At 35.5% G+C, this 24,767-nt stretch overlaps 1 protein-coding gene across 1 annotated transcript in view; it reads left to right on the top strand.

The window, feature by feature from the left end:
- Positions 1-1,784: 1,784 nt before the first annotated feature.
- LOC124364167 (alpha-tocopherol transfer protein-like) overlaps positions 1,785-24,767 on the top strand; it is a 71,150-nt gene continuing 48,167 nt past the window's right edge. The window contains exon 1 of the mRNA XM_046819443.1: positions 1,785-2,073. Coding sequence (XP_046675399.1) covers positions 1,800-2,073 — 274 coding nt within the window. The 5' untranslated portion in view covers positions 1,785-1,799. The remainder of the gene's footprint in view (positions 2,074-24,767) is intronic.

The following is a 24,767-nucleotide window of genomic DNA, read 5'->3' as shown; positions in this document are numbered from 1 at the left end:
ATATTCCTGCCTCTATCTAGCTGTTACCCACGGCTTCGCACGCAAATCTTAAGAACCGAAGTGTCCTTATATTACTTAGTAAATTTTTTTTTTACTATAATAAATTTTAGATTAAATTAGTTATATCTCCGATGCCACGATTGAGCTTGCTTTTGTTGTCTCGATCGAGAGAATATGTACACACGGAGTTTTTGAGAACCATACTTCTGTCAAAAAAAACAACTAAGGTTGATTTTATAACAATCTTAATATTTGTAGCCAACGTAAGATAGTAATTATGATATCTGCATTACTCTTCTGATCAAGCAATGAGCATGGTTTATATTTAAATAAATATTGCAGTTAAAGGTGAATTTTTTTACGTCAAATTTGAATTGTATTATCTGGATAGTAAAGTCTATGTTTAACAGTGATTGCAAAAACAGTTTAAACAAAATTTGTCGTTTCTCTTAAGCTTACTCTATGCTTTAAAACTATAAGTGTAATATATGTTATACAAAGAACAGCTGATTAAAAATTTGAAAAGACGTTAACATATGGTTTGCTGCAATGCATTTCTTATGGGTATTTCTGTAACCAGTGGGGCGGAATCCTGAATCGGGAAAGGGATGGGCATAGCTTATAAACCTTCTCCGTGGAAAAATACATATACGAACAAATTTTCATCATGATCGGTCCAATAGTTCCACGATTCCATAAAGGGACAAACATACAAACATTCATTTTTATATATATAGATAGCTAGTCACGTACTGTGCGCCGGTTCAAACAATATTCATCTTGTTTAATTCCAGTGCAAATTAAAAATGGAGTCTTTGGCCCATCTTATGAAAAACGGTAAATTTAATTACCAGTGGTAAAACAATGATTCCAAAATCTGGTGGTGCAGAAAAGTACGCAGAAAAAGCGTATAATGATATTTAAAGGTTAATAAAGTATCATATGAAGCACAGTTAATTTTTATTTATAGTATCGTTCGTCATTAAACTGTAAAGAAAATTAGTACATTTAGATCAGATATCTTTAAGCGTTGTCGGCTTCACAACACAAATATCTATTTAAACTTTTTAAGAATTAAGATATGCCTGTTTACGTGGTGAGGGTTTTACTCCTGAATAAGAGGATGGATTTCAATCCTCGAATGTAGTGTTATAAGTTTGGTAACATTTAATGATGGGATGTATCGGGAATCATATTATCACTTCACAAGTCTTTAATAAGTACACTATACAAATTTGAAGATAACCAACAAACAGTAATATAGTATTAAAATTTAAAACATTTTGAATTTATTTTCTACCGGTCTATGTATTGTTGTTTATTGTTGTTTTATTTCTTACTTCATGTCTAAACAAGAGTTGGGAAATCCAAACAAATTCAAACATAGATCCAAACAATCTAAAACTATTAAGTCAATTCTTTATGTATTTAATGATTGGACCAGTCAAGTTTACACGTTGTCAAATGACAGTAGTTTTAGGACATATAATCAACTGGGTCACTCGCCCCACTTTACTAAATTGCGTCTATTTTTCCAAAATCTTCGTGTGATAATATTTTGAAAATTGAACAGTACAAAACTTTTGATCAGTTTTACTCTTACAAGTATTTAGAATACCATTATCGTTTGGAAAATCATCAGAGTTTTAGGTGGTTTAAAAACTGCATATCTTCCGAACTAAGCCTTTGAACAGGTTTTGGCAAGCATTGCCTAACAGTGCATAGAGAAGACCGCGATTCCAACAACATAGGCGAGACACATTGACCGTTGCCAAGGAGTGTCCCAGCTTTGTTATCAGATGAGTCAGAAGGCCGTGTCTCACAGTCAGGCGTCAAGTATGGGTGGGGGGAGGGGGGCTCTACCCGTCCACAAGACCCAGCAGCCAGTCCAGTCCCGCGCCCGTACCGTCACCATGCAGGACGAGCACTGTATCCGCATGGGCGAGTACATCCTCCGGTTCGAGGATGGTCCGGAGATCGGCGAATCCTTCGAGGAGCGTGCCCTCAGGGAGCTGCGGGAGACGCCGGAACGGAGGGCGGAGGCCTTGGAGCAACTGAGGGATCTGCTTAGGGGTGAGTACAGGGTTCATATTAAATCAGTCTTTTATTGCCAGTATATCTTAGAATCCACATCAAAGGTCAATAAACATCTCTATGGATAAAATTGGGACAAACATATCACTAGAAACCTCATTCAAACAATTTTCTCATACCTATTTACCAATCCTCCTTCTTCCAGCAAAAGTGTCAATTTTATCTGGCGGTCTTCCAGTCATATGCCAGAAACCCCACAGGGTTAAGTAAAAGATGCTCTTGTACGTTTCAGAATTTTGATGAATTCCACTATGTGCCTCTTAATAATTATACAATTTATTTACGAAGTTATTGAAAGGTGAGTTTATGGTATTCGTTAACTTTTTTGTCCTTTCTTAATCTGACTCTCTAGAATTTTTATCAATTACCTGATAGTTACTATCTGCACTGAAACCCTAAGGCATGCATTGGTGGTCTAGCATAATTTTGGAATTTAGAAGTTCTATCTAATATTATTTGAACCATTATTCAGTATTGTAGAAGATGGTGGAATTAATCCGCGATCTTCATATTTGATAGTGGCAATCACAAATACAAAGAGTGATAAAAATGTTCTGCTATTTCAAAGATTCCAGATGGAATAACACGTACATTTACGTTTTAGAATTTTTTATTCCTAGAGGACATTACAAACTGGTTAAATACATATTCGGGTTTGATAATCCATTTTTGTTATTAACGAACTTGATAAATTAATGAAAGTTACACCTATATCTAAATTGCAGAGCATCAATAATCCAAAGCTTCCTTGATCTAATTTAAATAATTTAGTTACATTTGCTTAATACGCCCCAGTAACATGTTTACATTGAGCGTTTACACACCTAATGAAATTAAAGTGACCCCTATTTTATGTCGACGTTTTAGTTCCTTTCCAGTAAAGTATCAAGAATGTAATAATCGCTTGTCAAGATCTCCAATACTCCAAAAAATAGTTCCAATTAATAAAAAAAAACATTTCTCAAATTTCTTCTCATAATACCTGTAATCCTTCTCAAATTAGCATAGAAGGTTTTTTTATCACCCTCTGTACAGATTTGCTATTTAAAAGTTTTGATATAATTGGATGAAGATATCAATGAGAAAATGGCAAAAATTTGAAGTATTGAATAGGAGCATATTCATAGTCCTGAAACAACGTTTATAAACTTCACTATTTATTTATTAGTTGAGGCTTTTTCTACTGACTTTCTCCCATAAGGAAGAAATTAATCAGATATATTAATGACTTTAATTGGAGAAGGCGACAGATACAAAGTGGTGAATGGCACATTTGAGTTATAATAGCTGTAGAGATACATAACTTGTACAGTTACTTTTTAATGGCATATTTACGTATCATAATTTAGTCAGTCGCTTGTAAATTCACGTAACAAAATTCCCCCATTTAATTTTAAAAAAGTCAATTTTTACGACGGCTTCATGACAAAAATCTTTAAAAAGGCACAATAGTTTGGGTTTGGGTTTACGTCATAAAATCATTACTGTGAATAATAGTAAGTATAATAGGTACATGTGATGTTCATAAATAAAAACTCCTTTAAACCTCATTTTGGATCACGTTTTGGCAGTGACTGAACGGGGACGCTTTAATTAAGCGGCCTACCCTTGTTTTCGGCTGTTTTTATCGAACAATTCGACATATTATCCAACTTCGATATGTAAAAATTGTACAAAATAAGAGTTATAATAAGTATCCGTAACAAAAAAATCCCGTACATTACGTAAAAACATAAATTTAACAATAACATAACAAAACAACTAAACTAACTATTGCCTAGACTTAGATATCAAAGAAGCCTTAAAATATTTATAACTTGCCCAGCTTGATATCATTGGGTAACCGCTTTTGTGAAATGGAGAAAAGAATCTCCCTATGGGTTATCAGGAGCGAAACCCACATGTTGAAGCCACTTAAAAAACTCGTCACTTGTACAAAGTATCTCACCTAGTTTTCTCATATTCATCGACATCTTCATTCTCAAAATATTAGCTACTTTTTACTGTTTATTGATGACATTAAAATTACTGTAACTAATAAGTTGAAATCATAATATGCTAAGTTAAATATATTGTATTATCGAATTATTCCTTCGGATAAAAACATCGAAACATTCGATAAAAACAACCGAATACTGAGCCTATCCGAATGAGCTAAAACAATCAAAAGAGAATAGCTCATTATAATTTTAAATAACGTCGATTCGAATGTACGACCTCTGTAATTTTCCTTCTCCCACCCACACAAAATTTTGGAAAAAAAACTCAAAATACTTTATACAGGCAGTTAAAATTTCTTATTTAAGGGATTTGGAGTTGCCACTAGGGCTTCCACAACAACTCATGTACCCTAAGGGAGTTTAATAAAAATACTAGCTGCTTATATTATAAACAGGAGAAATCCATGGGAAGTTTTATATGTCAAAGATTATAAAATGCAAAAAAGTTGTTAATCTATAATGATTAAATTGTGTTAAAATTTAATTCATCTAGACTTCACATAATCTACCATTTTATTTCCCCCGCACCGACCAGACGCTCAGCCTATTACAGGAAGAATGCATATTTACAGGGTAGCAATAGAGGTCAGAGTAAGACGACGCTTATAGCAAGTAAGCAATTTTAGAAATAGATCACTAGCTTTCCTTACTAAAAATTCGTTATAGTCATTGTAAATTAATATAGTTTTAACACTTGTTATGAAAGAAAGAGGATTTTCCTTGTAACACCTATAGTATCATGTCCTCCACAACCTTGATACACTAGTTTACAAAAAGTTGTCTTGATAGGCATCCTATGCTTCAAGGCCGGTTACCACGCGCATGGTGTCACGTTCGCTGGTTGACGAACACCGCTGTAAAAAGAGGAAAACTCGCGTACTTTAGAGTTTAAACCATGATCGGTTTGATGAGTTGTTATCCGGAAAGGCATAAATACAATGATTTTTGATGGTGTATCACAAAGCAGATAAAAAAGTGCGATCTATTTCTCCCATTTTATGAACGATAATAAAGTCCTTGTAAAGGCTCTAATGCCTTCCAAGAATACACACAATAATTGCAAGTAATAAATAGCACACTTTCCTTATGTTAGGTACTTAGCCAGTTAGGTTGGCTGAATGTGCAAATCCGAAAGTTCATACATTCATTTAAAAAAAGATTTTATCTCACAACATTAACAAAATTTAAAAGAGATAGATACAAACCAAAAAAAACATCAAACAATATAAAACCATCGATCATGAAATATTTACAAACTTAAAAACAATTAAATAATATCTTAATCTTCAAACTAAATGTAAACTTAACAATAAAAAAAACGTAACAACAAAAACAAAACTCAATAATAAATTGTTAAATAAAATGGAACATCCAATAGGCAAAAGCTCGATGAAGGATGCACATAAGATTGAACTACCATAGTAAAAGAAAACTCAAAGAAGGATTGAACCACTGCATAAATCATAATATTAATAAGAAATCCATACAAAATCTATAAAACAAGTTATGATCGTAAAAATAAAAAAAAGATTAAACGGATTAAATGTACGTAATGTACGGACAATTTCAACGTGTGGAGTACCTTATGGAACACAAGGACGCTAATTTATAAACATATTTCACCTGACCTCAGGACTTAAATTGGTATTCAATGTTTCATTGACAGCTACTAAAATCACCAAAAAGGTATTCCATCGGTTCTGTGATTGACTTCAGAGCTTCACCTACTGCCCTGAAGCTTTCAATATCAATTACTGAAATCTCAGAAACTATTTGAGTGACAGCGACTAAAATATCAAAATCTACAAGGCTCCATCACTAACCTCAATGGAATCAGTAGAAACCACAGATATATGAAAAATGACTGAACGAATTCTTAATTTTCAATTAACTTTCTTGCCATGTCCATGCAGTTTGTGCAGTTATTTTACTCTTGTCACTTAAAAAGATTAAAATCATGATGAATCAGCTTCAAAATGCATGCGAAGCTGCGAGTAATTTCTAGTCATGTACATACGTATCCGATGTCATAATAACTAATTAAATTACTACGTCATTTATAAATAGTTAATTTATAGATTAATAGCCTAATTTTTATGATGTTTTAGGCTTTTTCATTTTGAGTTGTAGGAACAAATCTTTCTCTAGTTCTTAGTTTTGATAGATTATAGTCGTTGTTGAATTTCATATACAGGAATTTCAGGCTCAAAAACATCTGAAATCATTTTACACCATGCAAATAGTCAGAAAACTAAAATTAAGAATTCATTCATTCAGGTTCGAATAGTTAAAATTGTTGAAATTTGGGTGTGGATGAAAATTGCACCATCGTGACAGACTTGCTGTAAGTGACTTTTAGGCCAGAGATACTCTAAAGTCACAGATTAGTAGATCGAGGAAATTACAGTTCCTGGTGTATAATTTCCGTTTTCATTGTATAATCCTGGAAATCTTTCTGAGGCGAGAGTTTTAGGGCAATTTAATTTGATAACCGGTGCCATTGGTAAGATTACCTTCTCCGGCCACCTGACCAACCTGTCATCAGCCCAACCATTCCACCCGGGGCGTTGGGTCAGCCTAGCCATTCCACCCTGGGCGTTGGGTCAGCCCAGGAGCTGTAATTGTGACAGATCAGGATATTTCTTCCATAGGCCCCACAGTATATTACGATACAGTTTTAGATTTCCTAGATTTACTCCAGGGAACTATATGAATGTTTATATATGGAGTAAAATCATCTTCAGAACTGTGGAAGCTTTGCAGGATCATGTATGGAATGCTGAGTCAATTAGTATTTTGGGTACCAAAGTATCCCTTTCTATCTTTTTTATTTTGTGTTTCAGACAACCTGAAAAGAATGACAATCATAACAGTTTTCCGGATGAAATCGTACACAATTAAGATCTTGAAATATTTTAGACTTCCTGAAATATGTGTTGATTGAAGTTGGGCGTTCTACAGTGAGTCCGAAATAAAGGCTATGTATAGGTTTTTGGTTCAAATCTCGGTGAGGTAAACAAAATTGCAAATGGGCTTGCACAATTTTCCCATATAAAAGTTTGCAGTAATCAATAAAATTAAAATACCATTCATACCGAAAGAATCCACCCCTCACAAATAAAAAATTAATTCATGTGAATTATGTCTAGAAATAAATTACAACTGAAACGTCGTCCATTCCATAATATGACTCATAAGACTAACGTTAATGAAGAATGCACGTAAATGGCGTTTGTTTTTTTTCAGCAGGTACGATTGTTTTATCTTAGTCAACCAGGTGTAGTTTCTCAGTTTAATGTGAAATTCGAACCAAGGATTGAAAACCAGTTTGCTTTTGAAATTCCATAGTTTTAGCATCCATTACTTGATCTGGATATTATTATATGGTACTGTGCCATCCAAGGAACCAGTGTGAAAAATTAATAAATTAATTATATGCAACTGCAATTTACTCAGAATTGTTAAGCGTTAAAGTTCAAAGTTTATAGCCTATATTTTGTATAGTTTTTTTTAAATAAAGTGGATCAGTCACATTAAATAAGGACGAAACAAATTTACTAAATAAAGTACAATTATGTCATTTATGAAAACTGTGTTCTGTGATTATAAATGAGATTATTTTAAAATTAATATCCTAACTTTATATTACAAGTTTTACCTTGAAGGATCCCTAAATTTATATTTTATTTTAAATCCTGTATAAATAATAAAATAAAGTTTTGAATTAAAAGAAAAAAGGTAATTTCCTTATTTAAAACCTGTATTTTGGATTTCATGTACTTCGTATTTAAAAGAATCACAACTCCGTTTTGATCGAACGTTCAATTTGGCGTGAAAGGGACGGGTTGTTTGTATAAGAAGCAATAACTTTATTGCCTAACCGACAGAACTGGTTTGACAAGTGATTTACAGATAAGATATTTTAAAATCGAATTGACGGTGTAAATGTCAATGCAAACTTAACAAATTTTCATCCAACGATCTTCAAAAGACCTGATGTTATTTTGTATTTAACTTCGTTCTACAGACGAAACTTTTAAAAATTAAATGCCTATATATCGCTGTACGTTGTATTCAATTTATTTAAAATCAATCCTTTCGATTTGATGAAACGTTTTATATATAAACACATCTCCTAAATATTTGAATGGAGTACCACAAGGTTTCGTATTGGTACCTTTTTTCTCATTTTATTTATCGTCATACAGTGTGTATATGAAATAATAATTAAGTGTTCCACTTATGGAATGTGCTGATGGCTGCTCAGTACGTTTTACACGGGCAAATAAGCTAATCAAAGCTACAGTGTTTCCTAAAATTCAACAGATTGATTAAAATTGACTTCAATAAAAGGAATTTAGATCTTCCTTTAACCTAGAAATAAACGGTATTTTCAAAACAAGGTTATGTAAGAAACAAAATTATAGTTTTATTATAAGATATAGGATTAAAGTTTTATGTAATTTGACATGGTTGTTTATGTCAATGTAAGGAATGAAGAATACCATTTCAAGATAATATTGACCTAGGAGTTAAACTCGTGACAAAGAAAAACTGACCGATAACATAACGAGTACTTCGTGAATGACCAACTCCTCATCGTGACTGTACCATACAATGCCATCTGTACGGGGCGACACTGTCTAGTTGACACTTGGTCATTGTATTCTGATATGACGGTGGCAGTGGCAGTGCATTATCAGCTGACTTCCGGTCACCAGATCTAGGCCAGCTGATTGCACCATTTTGTTATTAACCAGGCTGTGGCTGGCTCTTGAATTAACCATGTGACCCTGTCTCAGCGAGGTTACATCGTCTGCTGCACTTGTACTATATAACAAACTCTTATCAGTAAAACAGTGTTAAGCGGACTAATTTCCACATAAAATATAACTAAAGTGATTCAATATTTTAATGAATATCATTTTCTAACCTCAGAGAGTCCCCCTATATTTTACTTTTATAGTAACAAACTCTTTAACTCTTTATAACGTTTTCTATCAGTGGCGTATATAGAAAATTATTTCTGAGAGGGTTGACACTGGGTGATTTGGGACATATAAAATACTCTCCTAAAACACAGGTTCTGGAATCTTCCCTCGGAAAATCTTTGAGCTTTAAGACGTCATAAATTTGTTCTTGCTTAAAACAAACTACTGGGTGCAGTTTTAATATTTTTCTTTACAAATTTCGAGGGGGGCTCGCCCCCTCCCCTCCCGAGGACCCCATTAGGTTCCGTTAGCTGTGGCATACGCTGGTCGTCATAGATCAAATGTTCTAATATTATCATAAACTAATGATAACAGATGTTTAAATACTTTTTTATTTACAATGGTTGGTTAAAAAGCCAACAGAACTTCGGACGTTTGCCATTGTCGAATTTAAAACAAATTAGGACACAATTTTTCGATCACCATACTAGAAATTACTCGCATAAAAATCAAGCGTAATGTAAAAAAATTATAAAACAAAATAAAAAGTACAGAATTTTAAATTTAAGATTAACGAATCAGTATTTTAATTTTATATAATTTGTGTTTGTCTTTTTGACACCTGAATAAGGGTATAGACCTCAATTCTAACAGTTCAGTGTTATATTCTCGTAACTTACAACGGTTGCAAAATTACAATTACGAAGGTAACAGCTTCTCAATTGTAAGTAACTAAGCACTGAGAAAACACGAAACTAAAGAAATACTAATATCTTTTAAAGCTAGCAGTGAAAGTAGTCACTATAATATTATCGGATCCAGAACGTTTAAATATTAAAAATAATACTCAATATACTCTAAACACTAATTACATAAGAGAAATAACACGGAGAACGTGTAAGAATATTGTTTAGTACAAGAGAAGTGTATTATTAAGGTATAAGATCACGTTGAATATCGTTGTCATATACTTAATCGGTAAGTATGAAGCTTAAGAATTCCGTAAGAGGGCGAGGGTTGGTATGGGTTTAGAATAATATCCTTCCATAGTCAGTTTTAAAACATCTAGAAACATGTGTTATTATTGAAAATTTTCAACGATCTCTTGAAAATAGCTTCGGAAACCTGCGTTCAACAATGTTTCGATTGCCATTGTTCCAATCCAGCCTTTGATCAGCCCGAATTCCTGAAAGAACGCAATTCTCACCGGTTTTGAAACGAATTACTTCGTGCTCAATAATATTAAAGTAGCGCGAATGGTACAAAGACCAGAGGCTTCGATCGTATCGTCACGCCGGACCATAAACCAGATGGGATCAGGAGGCGGGAGTTGCGGGTCGTTGAGGAGTGAGGGGGCGGAGTCCTGCAATCTGGGCAGATCAACGACCACTTGCCTCTGGAGCGGATCTACCCGTTATACCTGCTCTATATTGAAATTGTGACGGGTTTATTGAGCTACGCACATTGCATAGAGATTAAACTCGTATAAAACATAGACAAGTATCTTGTGGTAAGACAGTGTGTCCGGGCAGCATTCAGGATCGTAGCCAGAAAAATATTTGGGGTGGGGGGTCTAGACTACTGATATTTTTCAAAGTGGACAGAAAGTAAGGCCCCATTTTGTTCCTTAAATGTTTCTTAACCCGTATCTGTGTTTAGAACGATCTTTCAGCGGTACATTTCAGTATTACTGAATTATTTAAATAATAATGATCGTGAACTAAAAAGTTAATTGGGGGGGGGGGGAGGTCCAGCCCCTTGGACCCCCTCGCTGGCTACGCCCCTGGCAGCATTATTACAATAACTATTATAGTTGGGTTATGTAAAAACAGTATAAAAATTATTCAAGTGCTTAGAGATTTACCACCTAATTGTTAATTTTAATATGTGCTTTTAAACTATGCATTAACGGATTTACTTAGAGAAATCCATGTCGCTAGACTCCAAATGTATTCCAAAACTGAGATAATTTGTGAACTTCGGTGCTGGGAAATAAGGCCATAAGAATTGACACATTATTATAACAACGGGAACACATTTTATTGGGCGTCTTTGATTTTTAGGTCATACGAACACAGTGATATTGTCTTTTAAAAATTACCACAAAGTTTTACTACAGAAATGATGAAAAATGTACATATGTACGTATATACAATTAGCCAGTTGAGCTTAAAATAAAAATTATCAATTAACATTTGGCCAATGAATATGTCTCAATTTTAGTGGTTTCCACAGTCTTTATGAAATTTATTAACCTACCAGAAACGTTTATGATTTTGTGATGAGCCAGTTGGAAATTGACGGTAACGACTTGACCGATTGGCAAACTAACCACAAAATCGTGTCATCAATCGATGAGCTTACATTCAGAAGATCTAAATAACCAAATAACCTTGGACTTCCGGAAACATTCAACCAAGGGGTGACCTCTGCTAATTATGTGCTTCCATAATAAGCGCTACTCTACATACTGAAACGCGAGTACAACACAAGGTCAGCCGTGTTTACAAAACAGCGTATTTGCAATTACTGCAATTTTGCCCTGACCTTGCTACTACATCACTATTTCCATCCTCACTGCTTACAATACTGGGAGTAACCAAACCGACCGATTTTTACGGTATTAATTCTTACACAATTCGAATGTACGCCATCTTGAAACGTACTATTCTATTGCTATCTTGAACTAATATCTTGAACTATATTATAATATTGCTTTTTTTCTTGATTTGAGACTGCAAGAAATTGCTGCACCATAATTTAGTTTTCTACCTTTACTGAGACACACATATGGTAAACGGAAAGAGATAGATCATTGGTTACATTTAGTTTCTCTTGCTCCATAGAACAATACCCTAAAATTTGTGCATGGAGTTTTTTACACCGTTGACCTTAGCAAATTAACAACCATGAGTTAATTAAAAATGTATATTTACCATCCCAACTGTAAATATAAACATCACATGTTTGCTTGACTGTGGCATAACAGCTACAGCTGCAAATGATGAGTATGTTATTAATGTATCACGAGTCCCCGTGAGATATTTGGCTGAATTTAAAAGGACATTACAACGTAACGATCACTTTCCTTTCCTTTTTTACTTTCCTGTGCACATCCTTTTTCCTTGTATTCAAGTTCAGTGAGGAACACTATGGGAAAATGAAAGAAAAACAGGGTTAAATTCTGTTCAATTGTGCCAGAACATCTTTTTGTTTCCAGAGCAAACCTCCGGAACATACAAGTCAACAAAGTTTTTCTTTTATATTTCGCGTTCGTATAGTTTTGACTGAATTTGGCTAGAAACTTAAACATTTTTAAGTAATATTTGGTCAAGAGTTTATAGCTAAAATAAAAAATTTCGACATTTTCTTTAAAATTAGAAGATTTATATGGAACATTGGATGGTGCAGAAAATAAAAAAAACTCGCATACCAAGCATAAAGGTTTTCGATGATTGGGTACAAAAACGTAATATAAACTGAGAGTCTAAATGGATTATCTGACTCTGAAATAAATACATTCTCATACTCTCTACTATTACTTATTCATGACGTTCCGTAAAAAAAATTACATAAAAATAATTAATGAAAAGGAAAAAGATCAGATCCTCAACTATCAACCATTCGCGTAAACTTGATCTTTCAATACCGGCTTTAAACTAAAGATAATACCTGATTTAAGATGATAGAGAAGGAAAATTCCTTACAGCTAATGAGGACATGCCAAGGTTACACAAAAGCAACTCTCAAGTCGATTATTGGTGCTTAGAACATTATAAACTGTAGCTACAGGAGGTAAGTTAGTTTGCCTTGGTACAGTCATTCTCATCATCTAATTGTTGTCTAATTGGAAGTCTGATGAGATAATGAACTTCCTTATGGACGTCGTTCCCTCGCTTGTTATTATTAAAACCTGTAGTTGTAAATTTTCAATCAGACTTGTCATCCCTTGAACATTAAAATGGATGATAAAAAGAGTTTGGTTCATGTACTGAGTCATTCCACCATTAGTACTTTGCTCCCTTTGAAATGTTAGAAACTCCTGCACGACTAAATGTTTGGTCATGAGGCTACGAAACAATTTTGATCTACTGTCACTCCACCATTAGCTCTTTTTAAAATCCCTTTGAAATGTCAGAAACTCCTGCACGACTAAATGTTTGGTCATGAGGCTACGAAACAATTTTGATCTACTGTCACTCCACCATTAGCTCTTTTTAAAATCCCTTTGAAATGTCAGAAACTCCTGCACGACTAAATGTTTGGTCATGAGGCTACGTAACAATTTTGATCTACTGAGTCACTCCACCATTAGCTCTGTTTAAAATCCCTTTGAAATGTCAGAAACTCCTGCACAACAAAATGTTTGGTCATGAGTATACGTAACAATTTTGATCTACTGAGTCACTCCACCACTAGCTCTTTTTAAAATCCCTTTGAAATGTCAGAAACTTCTGCACGACAAAATATTTGGTCACGTAACAATTTTGAGACGATCGTGGGCCCAAACGGAACGGACCACTTGATTTGCCAACAAAAAATTGCGTCAGCGTTGAACTTGAAAAGAGTGACACAGTTTTTGTCGGAACGAGGCAAGTTAAGAGTGGGCCAAACCTGTTTCCCTACATTCCCAGAATGAGAAGCTACAATATCACCATTACATAACGCGCTCTGGAGATTGTGGTTGGAGCGTTTGACAAAAAACTTGATCCGGACCTTTTTGAAAGCCATGTGCCGTTTTGGGTCTGATAAGGACGTCTTTATTCAGGTTTGATTGGAGTTTTTGTGTTCTTACTATTTTCTTACAAACTACTGTTACGTGAGTGTAACAATTTAATTGAAAGGAGCTCAATTCTGCTCTATGTACTTTTACTCTGGTGTCTTGTGATGTAAACTTTGTATCAATCTGATATTAAAGACACTATGTAGTTCTGTTTTTGTCACTTCTACCTCAATAACTTCGATTTGAATGAGGTAATGTTGCAATTTTGTTGAATTATTTTAAAATCCACTGTATTTAATCTTTGGTAAACCACTTCAATATTAACAGTTCGGTTGTATTGTTATTTTATGGTTTTTATATTTTAATGTTGGTTTATTCTTCTTTTCTAGTTTATTCACTATAATTTATACCTGTATAATCGCATATTAGTTTTGAACTGGGCTGCGGTAAAACGGAAGAATTAAAATTAACAATCATAGACTATACTATTTATAAATCCCAACTAATTACTAAGCACTAAGGCTTTCACCAAGAACCGTACTTGATTATCCTAGGCGGTAATATTTTCAAGTTGCGATCTTCATAGTCCTAGGATGAAGGAATGCTAATTGAACCAACCAACTGAGTAAATCATCAATTAAAGACATTCCCGTTTTAACCAAGGCCTTCTCTTTCCTTCAGTTACCTTTCTTGTTCACTTGTTATCTCCCATATACGGTCGCAGGTAACCGACCTCTCCTGCCGAGACATCCCGCCTGCAGTAAGGCATGTCGTCGGGTACCTACTGGTCATTACCCACTAGCCACTTGACTATACGTGTGTTCCACTTTCTACTCGAGTTATGGTTACCATTTGGCTCGTGAACACACGCCAATGTGTAGTTTATAGGTTTATTTCACCACAAAGCGAGTTGGACTTACGTGTACGAAAGTCGTGTTTGTGAACCACGAAGCATATGGTAATGTAGTGAACATCGAATGTGTATTTTGCAAGTCGTAGTGTTCTATTCGTCTCGTTCCAAAATTGTCAGCAATTATTATCTTTTAGTCTGGCCTCATATCAAAATATTATCTCATGTGCAGGACACCGCTATCTATTCCTCGAAAAATGCCTTCTGCTGTGCTCTATATGTTCTCCTGCCTTCGCATTGCATTGTTAATAAAGCTTTAACATTTTCTACAAAAGATGTGTTTTGAAATAGAACAGTACATTTGTTAAGAAACAACTTTAGTGCTTGAACTTTTCTCATTTTTGTTGTATTACTTGCTTGTACAATAGTTAAAAATGTTGTAGAAATGTAAATAAAATTGTAAATTTCATAAATTAAACTAGTAAGTCAATTTGGAGATTTGAGGATGAACTAAAACATTATGCAATGGTCTTCAACAAAAAGTTTGCAACCCTTGATCTATGAGTAGCCACTAAATTGCGAAAACATTATTTTTCAACAATTATTCAGGAATAAACCATATAGATAGGAAAACAATACAATTCGTCGATGTGGACTGCCATGTAAACCACGTTCCCAAACCAAGTGTGTTAACGGTTTTAGTATGAAAATAGTGACATAAGTCATTGTAAACAGCTAAAGCCTATTTTGAATAGATAAAAATATTTGATGTCTAGTATCTTATCAACTAGTTCAGTCTGGTCTCAAAGGACAGGATGATCGTGCGTTAATCCTTCTATAGTGCGCATGTATTTGCTCATTAGTAGGCTTACGACTGCGGTCACTGACTATTCTCCTTTAGACAACTTCGATATATGACACAGGACATTCACCCTCTGGCCTCTCTTTCACAGGCCATACTCATTGGCCACCTCTAACAGATCAGTGTCTGATAAGTCAAGTTCCAGAGGGGCATTCACTTCAATGGCCGTCTACCATAGGGTATGCTGTAAACTGGCTGCCACCAGCTTACCTCTACAGCATATTCGCTCAATAACTACCCTCCGGAATTTTCGTCCTCCCACAGGCTTACCTGTGTAGGATATACACCCAACAACCACTGCCATACTCCCCGAGTGGAGGTAATAAGCAGATCTACTATATAGTCTCAAACACAGAAAATAGTTAGATAACGACGTTTATGTTGCTTTACAGTTGTCTCTTAAAAATAACCTCATTTTATTTACTCTAAGAATCTGCCTGTTAAGTGTAACACAAAAGTTAATTCAAAATTAACCAAAGGTCTTTCTAGCTTTCACAATAGTGTCTCCCATATTCTTATAGAAAGCCTTGGTGTTACTTAGACTAGTTCACTTACTAGTTTTATTTATACAATTTACAATTTTATTATGTACTAACGGTTCTACACCAATCAAGTGATAAAGCAAATGCCAAATATACAATAAAGCAATATACGTTGCTGGCAATTTTGGAACGAGATGTACAGAACACCACGACTACATCTGTCTTCGGTCTATATATCCTGGTTCTGTAGAAAGAACCAAACGTTTGATTTATAGATACAAGTAATAAGGGCGGCGGCTGTCTGATTCAAGGAAAACCGGTTGTTCGTTATTTAGTCACTGGGAAGGAATTAAAAAAATAGATTCAGTCTTAGATATCCTTGATTAATTCAGCTAGTTGATAATTTTAATTGTGTTTTTTTTTATAATCAGCTGAGAAAATAAAAATAACTAGTTCATCCCTTAAGTTAGAAACAAACGGTCCACAATATGCTATATAAAATGTACAATGTCTTCCTAAGGAATAGGACTTATTCTACGATCTAACTCTCTAAAAATTATGAGTTTCATCACCACGCCTGGCCATTCCTCAACTTGACCCAGCAGGTGGTGTTGAGCAACCAACAAGAACATTAGTCTAACTTATGGGCAGTGTAAATCGTAAATTACTCTGCAAGCTGCTGTGCGATCGACCTCAATAGCGACCTCTCGCAGCCGAAGTCGCAGTGGCAGTGTCGCGGAGTGGGCTTTGCTTCTATAGTATTAACAAATTGCAATTGCAGCCCTGGACCCTCGCACTCTCAAACCCCCAAACTCAAGAGCGCAGAGAGTCGGGGTCAGTCCTGTACGGTTATTCAATCATATCTTACGACTCATGAATAATCAATATTGTGGGACAATTTCATTGTAACGTTGTTTGGTACCATTTTTCTTGTTATGCTATTTACTATCTACTCTTATATAAGTTACCGGGTATTCAGAAAAAGGGGTCACAATCTTCTGTGCCTGATAGTACTCATAATACCAAACCATTTCCTGTAAATATAGGTCAAGAAATGTGTCGTTTAGTTGCTAGCCACCATTTTGTATTTTTTTAATAATATCTCTAAAACTAGTAAAGCTACTGATGCCAAACTTTGCACATATGTTATAAAAATAAGATAAACCACAAAATATAATTGTATGATTTGCTTTAATACTAACAAAATGGTGCCTGTTGAAAAGTTTAACAGTCAAATAACCCAAAAAAAAACATCATAAAACAACAAGTCATAAAGAATTTACAAGATGCTAACTATTTTGCGATTTTGATTATCATATTCAGTGGAGATACATCAGCTGCTATTCCTCAGTTATGAAAATGTACAAGTTAGCAAATGTTGTGCAATGTTTATTGCAGTTCCAACGGCACTTTTATCAACGAAATCCGTCAACACATAAGCGAGCACACCCACTTTAAAGGCACGTTTGAACAAGCCGGGAGCGCCAAACATTACGGTCAGTTGAGATGCATCAGCTGTTATTGACATGTTTGTTGCTCCTAGCTTATGCCTGTGTACCTTTAAAGTAGTCGTGCTCGTTTACGAGTTGACGGATTTCGTTCAGAAAAGTACTTTTGGAGTTGTTAAGAAAATTTCAAAAATATTTGGTATTTGACACTCTTTTCTGAACACCCTGTATGAGAATATTAGTAAGAAACATCTAGGTTTAATTGGGGAAGCGCAGTAGGTGAGTAGCAGGGTGGAAATGCTGCCGATCCTAATCACCTGCACTTGTGTGTGGGTGTAAACCTACCTGGACCCAACCACAGACCCTATTTGCTAATACTATAGAACACCTTCGTATCCGTAGGCTTGCAATGCCGTAGGTGTACAATATCCCAGCATTAGCATCAGACCGTGATGGATACACCGGCTGTAGCGCCCTATACCCGGCGGCTCTCTGGGATAGCGCAATCAGGCAGAAACTCCGAGGCCGCGTGCCGTGCCGTAGCTGACGTAGAAATTGTAAAAGTACATCGAAGATTCAAATAATCGATAGTATCGATTAAACATCGATTATTTGATACCGATTATTAAAGGTTAATGTGTTTCAAGATCACCATTTCATTGTTAAATACCGGCTGTTTTAAAATTACCTTGAATTTTCCTCACTACAACAATGCAATGTTACACTTCATGTGGTTTTACACCCTTATTTTTGGTTTTTGTATAATGAAACATGTCTCATTTTTAAGATACAATTAATACGCATTCAACCAATTTCTATGTTTTACAATACTTGTGTGGGTTGTTCGGAAAAAATCTCAAAATTTGTTGTTTTCATTTATTAAATATTCAAAAATAGTATATCATACAGTTTTACGATAAAAAAGATTCAAACGCAATTTTAATTAAACGCGTTTAGTTTTTTAAACGCTTCATTAAACATCTATAATAAGTACAGTGAAATGCTTGTGTAATAACTTGTAAATGTTGAGTTTAGCTATAGTTCACCTTCCTCTTAGTGCAGAGTCTGGAATATGACGCTGCAGTAGTCTTCACTCCTAGAATCTAGAATCATGCTTGTCTGAAGAGATCAAAAAACTTCGGCAACGAAAAACCTCCAAATGAATTCTTTACGTCATTTTAAGTGTCTCTGGTGTCGAAACGAACAGTTAACAGTTATTTTGAGCTTCTTCGTCGCCAACGTTTGGATGTCTTCAGATGAGCATGACTCCAGATTCCAGGAGTGGAGACTGTGTAGCGTCTGGAGTATGACGCTGCACAAAAAGGAATGTGCTAAACTGGAGCTAACTTAACTTTCACATTGAATGGACCCTTCTTTTTCCACAGATAGCTACGTTATGTGTAATAAACTTCTAAGCAACAACTCTTTAAATTCATTCAAAGCGTTCCATATCTTTAAAAGTTTCCTTTCGGACAATATTTCAAACCAGTTTACAAATTAAACATAGACTCTTTTATGCACACAACAGCGAGTTTTATTACACACCATCGATTTGTTGTCGGAATCGATTGTTCGATAAATCGATGTGTCGCACTATCGATGGTGTTAGAAATATCGCCATACGGTGGTCATCATGAACGCCCATAAATATTCTCGACGTCCGCGCCCGGTTGCTGCCCCGCAATTACATTGCGCAACTCGGGGCCGCGGGTCAACCTGCGAAAACCACTTACGTCCACATTAACACCGCAGATTCGGAACGCGCAGTCCCAGATAAGCCGGGTAAATAGGTCGAGTTTGACCGACCGGTGACATTTCATACCGCGGATCGGCTGAATTACTGCCTCGCCCTGTCCGGTTATCAAGCACCGAATCCGTCACACTCGGTATAAATTATGGGTTATGCTCCTAAATTAGAGGAGTTTCCCGGAGTGCGAGGTGACTATTAATTTATTACTCTGAAGCATTAATGAGTGGTTTCTTCATTTTGGTACCTAACCAATTACATATTTTTACTTGTATAATTTTTGTATTATATTTTTTTATATGACTGGCGAGTGTGTGTACATAGATGTCGAGATACAATATTAATCTCATTAGATCTCCTGGTGTAGTATTCGGCAAGGCTGACATATCTACGTATGTCCTTCGTCGACCCCAATTCGTAGAAGAAGTCTTCGGTGTGTCCAAGACTCCTAAGGGTTATAAAATTGTATTGCGTGAGGATTGGACAGTTTGACCAATACTTATGTGGTTCGGAACCTATGTTTCAAGAGTCGGACGTACTGGCACAGAACAATGTTAAGCCTCACAAACTTTTACGACCTTATTTTCAGTCGTAGAATCATGGGAGATGTCTGCTTTTAAAGATTTAACGAATACACTTAAAAACGCTTTTAGATTCTCGGTATTTTTAAGGGATATTCGGAAGAAAATCTCAATCATTAATGTTTTTTATCGTTTAAATATTCAAAAAGTATACAATCCGTAAAAAACTATAAAGCGCTTGTACGTGATTAATGATATCTCTAAAATGAGACATCTTCCATAAGGCTATACAAAAACATGCAGTGCACGAGGTGTAATATTTTTCTTGAATAGAAAACTCAAGTTCGATCCTCTACAACCAGCTACTGAAGTATATTTGAGATCTTAATTGTTAAAGTAGTCCTCATAACGTAATTTTCAGGAAACGTTTTGAATTTTCTCCATTGATGGCCTCCAGAACCCAAGACCATCATAATTTAAAAACTGATATATTTGTGAATCTGCTTTGTTGACCACTTGTCAACATAAAAACTGAAGTAATGAAAAAAATCTACGAGTATAACAATGCTAATCAGTTTCAACCAGTAAAACGTTTCAAGAAGGCGGGTCATTTTAATTTGTGCAAAATGTCTATCTCAACTATTTCTAAATGTATCGAGGTTTTAATACTATGAAATAAAAAATAAACAATTTGACCTACGCAAATATTTTTATACCTCTTGAGGTTTCATAATGGTGACTTTTCACAATTTGGAAAAGAAACTGTTATATCTCAATTATTGGACATCGTAGAACACAACGAAAAAGTCCTAAATGTATTTTTACGCCTCATAAGGTTTCAAGATACACCCCCCAATGCTCTAGGGCCCTATGTTTTGAAAAGTATACGACAACATCCAGACTCATTAATTAAGCTCAGAAAGCTTACTAGTTCCATCGCACCCCCGTGATCTATAGTCAGCAGAAGACACGAGTGCCCAGAGTTGCAATAGTCTGAAGAGTGTAACTAACATTTCCTTACTTATAACAAAGGTATAATAAGTGCTTGCATTGTTATGATAAAAACTGTTGTTATGGTTTAAATAGTTCTTGATAAATTCGCCGACAACTGCCGGAAGAGCTTTAAAGTAAGAGTCATCGAGAACTTTAAAGAACAAAATTAAGTGGGAGGCTCTTAAAACTGTATTAGAGACTTTGAACTAGTGTAAATTTTATGTTCTTCCAAAATGTAGTTTGGTTTTCTTTTACTTGTTGTGCCAAACTATTCGCATCTGGTATTCGGGGAAATAGGTGAAAATAAGTATAGAACCAAAATCAAATCATAGTTTTGAATTTATATTAGTAACTACTTCCAATTTTTAAAATAAAGATTTATTAAATTCGATTTGGGATGGATTCTAACTCAGCCGTAATTACTAGAGAGTAACTGTGCCGAAGTATGGGGTCTGAATGTCCTTCTAGATTAAAGCACGTGGTTGTTCAAATTTCCCTGGGTGTTAGCGAAAATTGGGTAAACCTCAAAAAGCTTGAAAATTTATCCCGGAAGAACCGAAAATGACACGACTCTGGCCAGTAGCGTAGCCAGAAATTTCGTTCGGGGGAGGGGGTCCGAAACCGGGGGATCCGGGGGACGTTTTGTATGTGATTTGCCAACGAATTCACTGGTAAAAGGTAAATACCAAAAATATGGAGCTTTAGTAACTACGCCTTATAGAAAGTGGATAAATGTAATAGGCAAATTAAAACTCTCACAGCAACTCTAGTACCACAAATTTTCTTGTACAGCTACAGAAACTTTACGAAGTTCGATTCTGGCCGAGTTAGAAGGCACCAAAGTGATGTTTGATTCACTGGATAAGAAATTAAAAAGAACAAGACAGAGCTTCACTCAAGCATATAGTTGACACAACAATATTCTGTGGAGAAAATGATAATACCCTTTCGGGTACATTGGGCCACTGACGGCCGAAAACCCTTTAGAAAAGGAGGGCAGTTTTCGAGCGTTGCTCGGGTACAGATCAAACTAACGGTCGGAAAATGCACCGGAAAATCTCTTACTGATTAGAAGTTTGGCTACTTTGGATTTCACTGATTGAGGTATTTATGAATGTGTTATAATGACGATTTTTTGTATCATTACACTGCAGACTAGTATATAATTATCGGAAAAAATCAAAAAACTCACTTTCGGTCGGAAATAAAATACACCTAAAAAAACTAATGATTAGAACTTCAAATAATTCGGACCTCGGTTATTGAGGTAAACGTGGTATTTTTGATTGAGTTAGGGCGACGATTTTGTTATCATTAAAACTGTACTCGACTACCTATATAATTATCGAGAAAAAAATCACTTCCGGTCGGTAAATACCGAAGAAAAGCTCTCTTCTGATTCGTTTTGACGATTTTGGATTTCACTGGTTGAGTGGTTTGAGGTAAAAGTAGTACTTATAATTATGTTAGGACATTGATTTTAGAGATTAATTCAAAGCCGACTAATAAATATATAATTATCGAGAAAAAAAAAACAAAAATTAATCACTTACGATCGGAATATACTAAGGAAAAATGGAATAATACCTCAGTCAGTGAAATCCAAAAGTACTCGGAACTTTCTTATCAGTATAGTTTTTCCGGTGTATTATCCGACCGGAAGTGATTTTTTTTCAATTTTTCTTTTATAATTATTATTTATAAGTATTAGTCGGCGTTCAATTGATACCAAAAAATCAATGTTCTAAAATAATTATTCTAAGTACCACTTGTGTCTAAACGACTCGTAACGACTCGTTAAAACGACCAGTGAAATCCAAAATCGTCAAAATCTGAATCAGTAGAGCTTTTCCTCGTATTTTCCGACCGGAAGTGATTTAATTGTTTTTTTTCTCGATAATTATATATGTATTAGTCGGCGTTGAATTAATACCTAAAATCACCGTCCTAACATAATCCTAAGTATCACTTTTACCTCAACCACTCAACCAATGAAATCCAAAATCGTCAAAACTTGAATCTGTAGAGAGCTTTTCTTCGGTATTTACCGACCGGAAGTGATGTTTTTCTCGATAATTATATAGGTACAGTTGTACAGTTTAATGATAACAAAAATCGTCGTCCTAACTCAATCGAAACAACCACGTTTACCTCAATCATCACTGAAGTCCAAATTAGTTGAAGTTCTAATCAGTAGAGTTTTCAAGTGTATTTCCGACCGAAAGTGATTTTTTCGATAATTATATACACGTCTACAGTTTAATGACACTAAAATCAACGTCTTAACTTAATTCTAAGCAGTCATTTTACGTCCCCAAGACGAATTTGAACGAAGTGGTCCCTAATTTAAACTGTTCGCCGTGTTACTTTCAGGTTACTTTGCGACGTCACGTGACCGCGCCCTATAGAAATACCGTGATTACACTACACTATCCGAAAGGCCGAACCCAAAAAGTTTTCGTTTGATACTTTGATTGAAACGAAAGACAATTATATTTTTAACAACGGTCACTTCAATCAATTAAATCAATCAATTTAATGTTTGTAGACAAGTAATGATAACTGTCCTTTTTCTCCTGGTCCATGCTTAATTTTTTAATATGGCTTAAAATTTAGGGGGGGGCCGGACCCCCTGGACCCCCCCCCCCTTCGCTACGCCACTGACTCTGGCTGCTTCCTTGATTCTAGTTTCTGCAACTCAAGATTCCCAGTGGATTCAAAACTTCAAGGAGAATGGCCCATAGCATTACCAGGGCAACGTGATATATCAGCAAAGGCTCTAATGTAGTGGATACTGTGTTGACATCTACACGGATGCAGACAGTCAGCACATTTTGCCGATAGTGGTCAGCCGTCAGCAGCGACTGCCGCAAGTTATCCGCAATTGCAGGTTCCCGCGTAGTCGTGTCGCGCGTATATCGTCACTTTCGCAATCCGTTCTGAAACACCCGTCTGACCGGTAACTCGGCGCCATTTTGTCACAATGTTTACCTTATGGACAACAGGTGACCGCCTTCTCCGTGACCTGCAGACCCTGCCTGGTGCCCTGAATGTCTCCTGGCTCATCGGGCTTCCGAGAACTGGCGGGTGACACACAAGCCTGATCTTCCATTGGAGCTAATGGTGGGGGTCAGAGGCTACCTATCATCTTGATGTTCCGTTCCCTCATCTCCTAATACGAGAAGAATAGATGGATATTAAGATTTTCAAGATTATCAACTGTATACAGTCTTAATCCATATCTTTAAAATCTTGTTTTTGGGAGTTTTCTTTCGGAGAATTTGCCAAACCAGTTTACAATTTAAGTATATTAAAATCTTTTATGAACATAAAGGTGAGTTTTATTACTAACCATCGATATGTCAGCGGCATCGATTGTTCGAGTATCGATAAATCGGTGTATCGCACTATCGATGGGGTTAGAAATATTGCCATACGGTGGTCATCATGAAAGCCCATAAATATTCTGGTCATTTTACTCAAACTGTGTGTACAATATTATAATTATACTAGTATTCCGAAAAGTAATTCCATGGTTCAGTATAGGAGGTTCAGTATAGGGAGTGCAAATACAAAAAGATAAACCATAACACGTTCTGATTTTATGAATTTAAAAGTATTCGAATCACCCATAGGGCTTGTCTCAACGTTTGTCAAATACTTACGATTCAAAATGATTTCCTTCGACTTACAGGAGGTGCGCAAGTGACTCCTTTTGGGGCTATGCTTCCTCGAGAGTTGTACTCTCGCCATAGTGATGAAAGGAATAAAATAAAACTACATTTGGTGTTCAAAGAAACTTTGATGAGCAACTTTTGATTTCGGAAATTAAAACTGTAACCTTTTTTGATGATTTTGGCAGTTGCTGTATCATGACGGAACGATCCAAGTTATGAGATGTAACATCTACTTTTAATTCATAATGTGTGATAACAAACAAATTTGGTCTATATTTGGCACTAAGGTACTTAAAACATATGAAGGGGGTGTTGAAAGCATTTTCCGGTGGAAGGAGAGCTACTTGATCGAGTGATAGTGCTATTGTTGTGAAATAAATGTGGATACTCATAGATCGAAAAGAAGGAACGTAGAGGAGTATGTTTATTAGAAGGAAAA

Source organism: Homalodisca vitripennis, chromosome 6, assembly GCF_021130785.1.
Source record: "Homalodisca vitripennis isolate AUS2020 chromosome 6, UT_GWSS_2.1, whole genome shotgun sequence".
Taxonomy (NCBI): Eukaryota; Metazoa; Arthropoda; class Insecta; order Hemiptera; family Cicadellidae; genus Homalodisca; species Homalodisca vitripennis.
This window is presented reverse-complemented; position numbering and strand designations above follow the sequence as displayed.